The 10,283-nt window shown below is 36.5% G+C and overlaps 1 protein-coding gene across 2 annotated transcripts; it reads right to left on the reverse strand.

The window, feature by feature from the left end:
• Nucleotides 1–152: 152 nt before the first annotated feature.
• Nucleotides 153–9,870, reverse strand: LOC103988837 (calcium uptake protein, mitochondrial). 2 transcript variants are annotated; one of them, XM_009407489.3, is made up of 8 exons: nt 9,405–9,870; nt 7,136–7,203; nt 6,558–6,781; nt 6,308–6,391; nt 4,168–4,381; nt 1,324–1,500; nt 1,121–1,240; nt 153–521 (listed from the first exon to the last, which is right to left on the reverse strand). In XM_009407489.3, exons 1-8 carry the CDS (start codon nt 9,709–9,711, stop codon nt 300–302), a joined length of 1,416 nt encoding a protein of 471 aa, XP_009405764.1. In that variant the 5' UTR covers nt 9,712–9,870; the 3' UTR covers nt 153–299. The 2 variants fall into 2 exon arrangements, with proteins under 2 accessions (XP_009405764.1, XP_009405765.1); XM_009407490.3 differs by having other exon boundaries at nt 1,324–1,464; nt 9,405–9,866.
• Nucleotides 9,871–10,283: the final 413 nt, after the last annotated feature.

A 10,283-nucleotide genomic window follows, 5' to 3' on the forward strand; every position in this document is an offset into this window, starting at 1 on the left:
GCCGAGGTCGCACGCGCCCCCTGAGCTCTCCGGCGCTGCGTGCTCTGGGGCGACGCTGGCGGTTCATCTCCTTCCGCTGCCAGTGTCAAGACTCCTCTCCATGAGCTCCTGAATCTTTCACAAGAAGTATCTCAGAAAGACACTTTACAACATGAGCATCAAATGGGGATCAAGAAATTTATCATGCAACGATATGCAGCTGAAAATACAGCAAGGAATCGTCCAAGAGATTGCAAACTTCCAATGACAACAAAAAACATGGCGACTTCGAACACCACATCCACTCGCCTGCAGGCACTCTAGCTGAACACCTGCGGCTTGGCGCAGTTCTTTGTGCACTGCAACCAGCACGACAAGAGTCCCATGATGCCTCCGCCTGGCGCGCTGGGCTGGCAAGCATCGCTCTCTCGTCGTTGCAAGGCCCTCAGGAACTCCTCTGAGCTCAAGTTCCCATCGCGGTTTGTGTCGAAGACGTGGAAGATGACATCCACCATGTTTTCAGTCAAAGATATGCCGCAGACCTATGTCGATGTAAAATCCATATTTAGACAACTTTCGTCCGGCACAAAAAAGGAAATAAAACATTAGATTGGTGCGCATCATATGACAGCAACAATGCTTATGCAGTTGTTGATCTTTTGGAAACAAGTCAATAGAGTGATCGGACCATATGCAATGATTGTAAGAAAACCTTTAGATGATCGAGGCAACAAAAGACAAATGGTTGAGTCAGTCCTGACACTATCTATTACTAGCAAGGGTTGGTCTGAACTCTGAACAATACATTTTATGTTTCAGTTGCATTAGAATTTGTTTAGCTACAGGAGACATTTTTAATACTAGTAGTACACATATTTTTGTGTAACTTTTTTAGAATTTCTAATAAGAAGAAATACAAAAGCTAAAAAAACAAAAAACTGTTAATACAAGCAGTCATATGAATGTTTCCAAAACTACCAGAATATATAACCTTGTGTACCTAAGTCTGGAAATTATTGTTGTTACTTAAGAGGGATGAGAAGAAAGATCCATAATTTGTCCATACTAGTTGACAGACCTGCTCATAATCCTAAACAGCCAAAAAATTTTCGAAGCACACAAAGAGAATAGTTGATCTTACATGAGATGCAGCTCGTATAAAGTCCTGCTTTGTCAACAAGCCATTCATTTTCCCATAACTAAAGATAGCTAGAGTCAACGGTCTCAATCTTCTACGCAATTCTGCAAAAGCTTTGAATTCCTGGAAGTTACAGAAAAGACTCGTTATCTAAATTAAGGATAAAAAGGTTCGTTATCTAAAGAAGTAGAAGAAAAGACTCTTACTTCAAAGGTGAAGTGCAAATCTCTAAGCGAAGGGCTATCGTCCAATTCATCCACTCGATCTAGTAACTTGTCTACATGATTCATGTCTGCTGAAGCAACCATTGACAGAGCAAAATCCTTGGCAGAAATTGTTCCTCTTGACTTTAAATCATAATGAGAGAACTCTAAGCGCACAATCTATTTAAGCAAAAGGATACAGACAGCAATGGAAGTTAACTGCTACAACAAATTGTAAGAAGAAAAAACATTGATCAAGAAATAGTATCAGTTAAACATATATGTTAGCAACAAAAATATGCATAGTACCTGAAGGTAAAGGTTATAATGTATAAAAAAGAAGGAAAAATGTCAAGATAATTTTAAAGCATTTCACAAGTCATCTAAATGCATCCTTCCTACTGAATAAACAAAATCATGCTACAATGTACCTAGAATTGCAATGATTATTTAAGCTAAAAAACTAGAATAATAGACCAAGGATTAGAAGAACTGATAGTGCAAAGCAGTCTTGCAAGCAGATTTGCCATAAACAGTAAATACTAGACAAAATTAATTTATTTCAGTTAATACCTGAAATCAAATTTTACTGGTTTTAGTAGTTATGAAGTCAAATAAATTATTTCTCTGAAGATTAGATTCTCAATTTTTAAATTAATATAACTGTTCGAACAAGTTCAAGCCAATCTGCACACATAGCTCTTAATCAATGGTAGCCAAAAAAATTTCCAGAATCAAAATCCTCCAAGATGTTAGACATTCAAATTTCCAACCATCCCACCACTTTCATTGGCATTGCAAATAGAGTTACCACATTTGTTTTATTAACAATATCAAATGCTCTATAATTATTTCTCAAGAAACATTTTGGAAGACCAGTTCATCATTTAATGGAGACTAGAAGGCTTTGGACTGAGAAACCTTCAGAAACTAGTCATTTTGTTGTTATCCATGTGCATGGATGTATTTGCCTTCTAACAATAACTAGTGAGGGAAAAACATAGATAAGCTAAGAAAATATTGCAAAAGTACTGACTAAACTTACTTTATAAAATTTGGCAATATTTTCAATCATATAAATGGAAACACTTCACAGAAGATGCGGATACTGAGTTTTCTATTAAAGAAATGCTGGTATCACTCCCAGCCTTAGTGTGCGATGGTCAGTGCAACAACAATCATTAACACCTTTAAGGTAAAAAAGGAACAAACTGGAAACCATACTTAATCCCAGTTTCAGCTACTGGATTTAAGTAGCCTATTATAATTGATGCAGGAGAATTAACTAAAGAGAACTCCTGAGGCTCCATCTATTAATCACAACTTCCTGCTGTGACATACAGCACAACCATTACCATCTCCAAAAATTTCTTTGTTATCTTCAAGTGATGTAGATTCAGACTTTAAAAAAGAGTAAAATTTCAATACATTGTTAATCATTCTGGAATCATGGATTTAGCATTCAGCCAATTCAGACGCATGTCAATGACTCAACATATCAGGACTTCAGTTTGGACCTAGTACATCCTGAAACCGAAACTTTGAGAAATAAAAAAAACAGGTAAAATTTGCTGGAACAAGCCAGGGGCAGGGACCAACTAGGTTATGCTGAAACAGAACAGCAATCTTGCCAATACTTGATCCAGCCATTTAACCTAGTTCCAACCCAATTTCTTGTGCCAAACCAAACCCTGTTCTGCTTCCCTTGAACCATGATTGTACAGGACCTTACAACAAAAACAAGGGTGCCAAATTCATAGAAGTAATTGTTCCAGGACTAGGTGTTGGCTATGCAAATTCAAGTAGATAATTACAATGACACACATTAATCTACAGTTACACACACATTTATGATGGCAGGGATCAACACAAGGCTTCAGCAAGACCAAAATGTTTCAAACAATGATTAGCTAGACTTCGCTCCAACTTCAGCTAGATAAAACTAAGTTAATGGTGTCTCTATAATCTGTTGTAGAAGTCGATTCGAAGAATGTTTAAATTAAGACGACCCTGGTGTAGCTATCTTAAATCAGATCCCAACTCTCAACTGTTTAGCATGAATTATGCACATTTTTATTTGCAGCTCATTAATAGTGGTAAGTGCTTGGCATATGGAAGTTATTTTCCATATCATGAAAGACTCAAAAGTTAAAGATTAACATGGACAATTGCTAAAGGCTAACTATAAAATATTGGCATTTTATAATTCTTTGCCACCTCCATTGCTCAACTTTTGGGTGCTTTATGTAGGTTGTGGGATGTGATGTCAAAGCAAACACCATGAAATTGGATCAAATCATAATGCAGGTTATATAAAAAAGAAGACATATCAAATCAAAAGCCTTTTGCGCATAATGGCAGTTGCACAAAAAGCTTTGCAGGCAACAGACGCAAATATTGCTTAAACTGTAACAAAGAAAATTATACTTCAATCAGGTGATGCCATGAAATGATACTATGTATCAGCTTTGGGAACTAGACCTACAACTATAGATGTGATAGAGACAAAACGAATTAATTTTCTGAAAGAAAAGTCAATACAACCATTTTGATGTTTATTTCCAACTTATAGCAATACAAATATGAGCAACAAAATATTAACCACAGGCAGAAATATTATTCCACCACACTCATTAGTTTAAGAAACTGTATCATTCAGATGTTATGCATTGAAAAGTAGTTAATTAAATGATTTCTCAACAAAACAATAAACAATTGACAGAAAAAATTCAGGAATGAACATATTAATTTCTGATAACTAAATGTATAAGAACTTTCAACAGGAAAGATAACCACAAAAGTGTCAATTATTGTATTTTTAAATCAATGAGAGAAAAATTGGGGTACCTCATCATGCAAGTCCCTAAGAAATTGAACAAACTTATCAAGTTGGAGACATCCTTTCCCATCTTTGCCAAAAAAGTACTCAACCAGACCTCCATTCTCAATAGAGCCACCAACTTTTAGACCAATGCGTAGTCCATTATTATGAGAAGCCCCTTGTCTGTTATAAGAACGCATTAATCCCATCACTTTCTTGAACTCTTCTCTTTCTATCTCTCTGAAAAAAGATGCAATTAGTGTCTAGAACTCTAGATAATAGTACCATGATTTTTGGTTAAGTTTTTCCATACCCTTCATCAACTAATTATTAGTGAGGATTGTATAGCTCATAAAAAGGGGCTCTATCTAGAGGAACAAGTAGATTTAACTGCATGTAAATGATCCAAATTTAAACATAGTATGAAGTTCAGATTAGGGGGATTATATACATGACACAGTATAAAAAATGCAAATGGAATTTTCTGCTATAAAATATGACTTCTTAAGCAAAAAAAATAAATTTTGAGGCAGAGATGATAGCATTTTAGTAAACTAGATCTGTTTGCAAGCTATTTATCTAGAGAGAGAAAAAAAAATTTTCCTTCTCTCTTTGTAGAATGACATGAAAAAGGTCACAGTTATTAAAACAATGATCTATCAATTCCCATGGACCTTTGACTAGATTTACGAACCAAAGAAATTTGTCAGGTAAAATATGTTATTAATTACCAAATAATTTAAGAATTCAGATCAATCTCAGTTCATTAAAATTAACTTTGTTAGATTAGTAATTACTGAATGAAATTTAACCACTTAGGAATGCAAATTTTGCATTGAGAATATTGTAATAAAGAGTCTAAATTGTACAGCACAGTTTTGAGTGATTCAGAACAAGGATGCCTCAATATGAAGCAGACTGAAATTGTTTGAAGGCTTAGACCAATAGATTAAATTAAATTTTATGAAGACTCTATTTAGAGGAATTAGACAACCAATTCCAAGATGAGCCCATTCTTGCTACCATGTAATAACAGAAATATCTTTTCGTGATAAAATCTGTTAGGAAATTTTTAGTTTCGACTAGTTAAACAAACACACAAACAAAGTTACAACCAAGGTATGCAATATTGTACCGTACCGGAGTTTCGACGTTCGCTCGGTATGGTACGATATTATATACCGAGCGGTATACCGCTCGGTAGATATATATATATATATAATTTTATAAAAGGCGACATCGCGTCGCCTCGGCTACGCCGCCTTTTCCTTCTCCCACGCGGGGCGACGTTGCCTCGTTTATATATATATATAAGATTATATATATTTATATATAAATATATATATTAATATATATATATATATATATATATATATATATTTCGTTCCGTCCGGTAACGGGCGGTCCGTGTACCAGTCAGCTGACGGACCAGTACATACCACCCGTACCGGACGGTATTATTCGAAATTGCATACCTTGGTTACAACCAGGGTTTGCCGTACCGAGCCGTACCGCCCGGTACGGGCGGTACGTACCGGTCCGACAAGTTGTCGGTACGCGGACCGCCCTGTACCGGTCCGCACTGTAGCAGTGCTACAGTAACACTGTAGCGCACTGTAGTAGTGCTATAGTGCTCGGTACACCTCGGTGTACCGGTCGGTACACCCGTACCATACCGTACCGAGCACGAGTCGAAACGCCGGTACGGTACGGTACGGCGAACCTTGGTTACAACTATATTTTTTGTGAGAATCCATCCTTTTAATAAAAGAAATCATTATAGAAAAGGATTGGTATGCAACATTTCTGCCATGTGCTTGCCCTAGGACAGCAAGGTCTGCTGACATCACAATTTTAGCCCCAAAATACAGCACAAAACATGGTCATGCCATCCTGCCAGTATGATGCAATCAAGGTAGCATGCATCAGAGTGGCCATGCTGTTCAAAAGCTGCTCTAAGAGTATAAGCATGTTATACCAATGAAAAGAGGCATTTGATACACCAACTACATTTGAAATAACAAAAAAGGGTTGTTTCTTTTATCTTTCTTGAAAACACAGAGAAAAGGTTGGTTAATGACAAAAATAAAATGGTATAAAGAAAGGGCAAAAAATATTGGTGCAAAAGAAAGGCACAATAAATAATATAAGATGAATAAAACCTACCCGTTGTTGTCAAGATCAAACATTTTAAAGGCCACACTGAAGCTTGATTCAGGAATGCTAAGCAAGGTCACAAAGAATATATATCTGGCAAGAAGATAAAATGAAGGGTGAGAATCCAAAATGTTGTTTTATTGTGCTATAAACAAGTTGGAAGTCTTAGATGGAATAATAGGATATGAGTCCACCATTGTTGTTTTAAGATGGAATAATCCAGAATGCTGTTTTAAAGAACCAAATATTTTTTACTTACTCTGGGAAGGATATGAGTCCATCGTTGTTAGTGTCAAAAAGCATAAAGAACGTAGATGGAGCACAACGCAATTCTCCAGGATCATGTTCCCCTCTCAAATATCCGTCTCTAACAATATCGGAATCTGATGGAGGAAAAACAGGAACAACTGCTCTCATCAAATCTGCAGGTGTCATGCATACTTCTCCTTCTGGGTTCTTAGATGATGCAAAATACTCAAAAATCTGCAACAAAAAAAAAGGTAACAATTAAACAGCTAATCCCATACTAGTGGATTGTATTAGATCAAAATATCAGAAAAATAGTATGTGGCATGGACACAGCAACAAAGACAAACCCATACCATAAATTCAGAACAGAAGAAAACAAAATATGAAGGAAGAAATTTAGACATGGATAATTTAAGTAAATCAACATATCAACAAGCACCAAATATTTAGCACATATACCTATATGAAAGACAGTGTAGATATTTTAAATGTACTTGTACATGTATGTATATGGAGACCAACATCACATGCAAACACGTATACATATGTTCCAGTTAGTACAACTGTGAATACATTTAAAAAGAATACCTTTTCAGGAGAACTTCGCAACCTTATCCGTTTCTCATATTTAAAAAACACCCTTCTCCGGTATGAATCTGCACAAATTAACTGACAAGTGCTCAGTCTACCATCAAATATTGAAAAAAATCATGCACAAACAGCTTCCTATCTCCTTTTTGTGTGTGTATGTGTGTGCCAGGCAGCAACACAAGTTATCGAACTGCTGCTAATTCATTTTTATTCATGTTGTTGCAATTGCATATATTGATCCATGCAGCACTTGAAAATAACAAGGCAAATGAAGATCCCAAACAATAAAATAGCATTCAGAATGTATGAGTTCCTTCAAAACTAAGACATTTTCTGCAACTATATTTGTTTGACTCTGTCAGTTAAGGTTAACCCAAACAATTTAGAGTGGAAGTTACCATGCAGTACTCATCAAGAGAAAATTGTCTGTACTTTGTACTAAATATGATTTTAGCAACTATACTATGCATGAACTGGATGTCTAACTCTTCACCAAGTAGAACTGGAGTATTAATAAAAACAATATCCCACATATATGGAATTTCACCAACAAACTTGGTCAATCATTTGCCCATGAAAACTTTGCATGTGTCCTTGTAATGAAAGTACATCCATCCTCAGGACCAAGAGATACAAGCTTTAATCTTAAAGCGAAGAAATCTAGTTTGAATGAACAAAGCCACTATTTACTTCTGATCTCTCTTCTCTGATTGGACTAAATCTATTCCAGAAAGTATCTGTAATTTCTTATTCACATCTGTTTCACCAACCATCCATTAACTTCAAAATGTGACATTCATAATGATGATGATGAAGTTCAACTTTGTACTTTATAAGTCCTTTTTTACTATATCATTCCTACAGTTATCTGTACATTTTTGGCAGTCAATATATAAGAGATATAAAGATCACTTCAACCAGACATCTCCCATCTCTTGTCCACAAATATCTTCTTTTTTTTTTGTAAGAAACCATTATGAACTAAATTTTTAGAACCTCATCATGCTTAAATTTAATTTCTATCTAGATTTTGCAATGTCAAATTAAAAGAAAAGGTGCATTGTAATAATAAGGTTAGATATGCAAGCAGACACACTTTCCTAAAGTAATAGCTTCTTGAATTTATTTTCTGAACTACTACTGTTTTGCAAGTGCTTCTAAGACCCATCAACCAAGCTATCTTCATGCTAACATGCATATTGGAAGATAGTTCTATGCAGAAGCTTACAATGTTTTGTCAGGATTAGGTATGAATTACTACAAATTAAAAGCCAAGCAAATTGTTTTAGATCACATTTATCTGTGCAACATGTTCTCTATTAATAGGCCTACCAGGCACTTCTTACAAAACTGACTTCTTTGATCGTTACAGAAATCACTTTGTACTTCCCATAGCTGCTTCAACCCAGACACAGCTTATATCATTCATAATTCAGGCTGTTACACCCTTCTAGACAAGGAAAACTTCGTTTACATAAAGTCCATGTGTGAAGCATTATCATATACCATGGCAATGTATTTACTTTTTTTTTTGGCAATCATGTCACAAAATACAGCCCTTTAATGATCTGAGCCATATTTGCAAAATACATTCAAATATAACAGGTCCATTGGCCCTAAGCTAGTTTATGCAACATCTGTTAACTGTACTGTACAAATTCAAATCAGACTAGCTAAAATGTACTTGTTCAGAACAACAACCACAGCTTTATTTTATCATCTCAAATATGAGTAAGGGTAAGCCATTCGCGACATCCATGAGAAAAGGAGGCCCTTTCCTTGTAGTAGCAATTAAAAAGACAAGAAATCAATTGGAAATTGACCAGCTAAAGTATTCACATGCACTCACATGGCCAAACTCCATTTATTCCTCTGATATAAGTATTTAATATTCTCACTCAAGGAACAAGAAGTTGTAACGTCTAACCACTGCATTAGATGTTGAATAATCAAAAGCCAACAACATCTCGCTATATCTGTCTTGTCTACATCCTCGAAGTAACTGTACCAACTACTTCTCAAATCTTGAAAATGATCAAAGCGAACATCAATTTAAAGCCACCTTTTACAATCCGAAACACAAATTAACATCCCAATTATAAAATTCCCCTCTAAATTTTTAATTTTGGCTAAAAGATCAATCGGTTCCAGTAAAAAACGTCTCGCGACGACGTGACGAAAAAAGGACATATTTCCAACATGAAAAGAAAAGAATAAAATTCAAATGACCCAAACGAATAAAAGGAAAAAACGATCGAGAATGCACCCGCGAACAGAAATTTGGACTTCTTTTCCATCTTCGCATCATCCGTTGCTATCGGGTGCTCGGGCTCGCTCCGCTCCAGGTTGGAGTCGGCGAAGGAGAGGGAGGAATCGGGGAACGACGAGACCGAAGTAAGCATCCACAGGCCGATAGCCGATCCCCCGATGGCGAGTACCCCCGCGACCGCTCTCCCGAGAGCGCCGAGGTCACGCTCCTTCTCGGCTGCCGCGAAGCTGCCGAACCACGCGGAGACGCCCCCACGGCTTCTGATTGCTGACTTACGGAGGGCAGATGCAAGGAAGAGAGACATTGAAGCTCTTGATGGAGGACGAGATGGAGACGGAGATGGAAACGGAGATGGCGAGGGCTCGGAGGAACGGAGGGGGAGAGACGACAGACACGGAGAGGGAGTCGCAAGCGAGAAGGACGGTTCATTCGGAGAAGACCGAGTTATTATTAGAATATATTTACATAAAAATAATATATAATATATAAGTCGAGGTGTTTGTTTTATGGCCCCACATGATTTATTTTGAGCTCTCCAAAGACGTGTGGAGGTGCAAATAGTCCGTCCCACTTGGTATCGTTTCTTTATTATCGGTGTGGTGGCATATTATCAATGGCATGGTATATTGTTCCCTGCACTGTTTGAATGATTAAATCCCAGATGTGGATGGCGTGTTATGCCACGACACCAACCACGACCGTCTATTGCAATCGTTATAAACTGCTTATTGCCGATTGCAATGGTTCACGACGACGACCGTCCGATTCTAGGTTTGAAAAATGAAATAAACAATTCTAGTTCGAATAGTCAATTTTATAATTAAAAAATTAAATTATAATTTTTAATTAAAATTATAAAATAATAATTGTTCGTGG

The sequence above is a fragment of the Musa acuminata genome, chromosome BXJ1-6, assembly GCF_036884655.1.
Source record: "Musa acuminata AAA Group cultivar baxijiao chromosome BXJ1-6, Cavendish_Baxijiao_AAA, whole genome shotgun sequence".
NCBI classification, from domain to species: domain Eukaryota; kingdom Viridiplantae; phylum Streptophyta; class Magnoliopsida; order Zingiberales; family Musaceae; genus Musa; species Musa acuminata.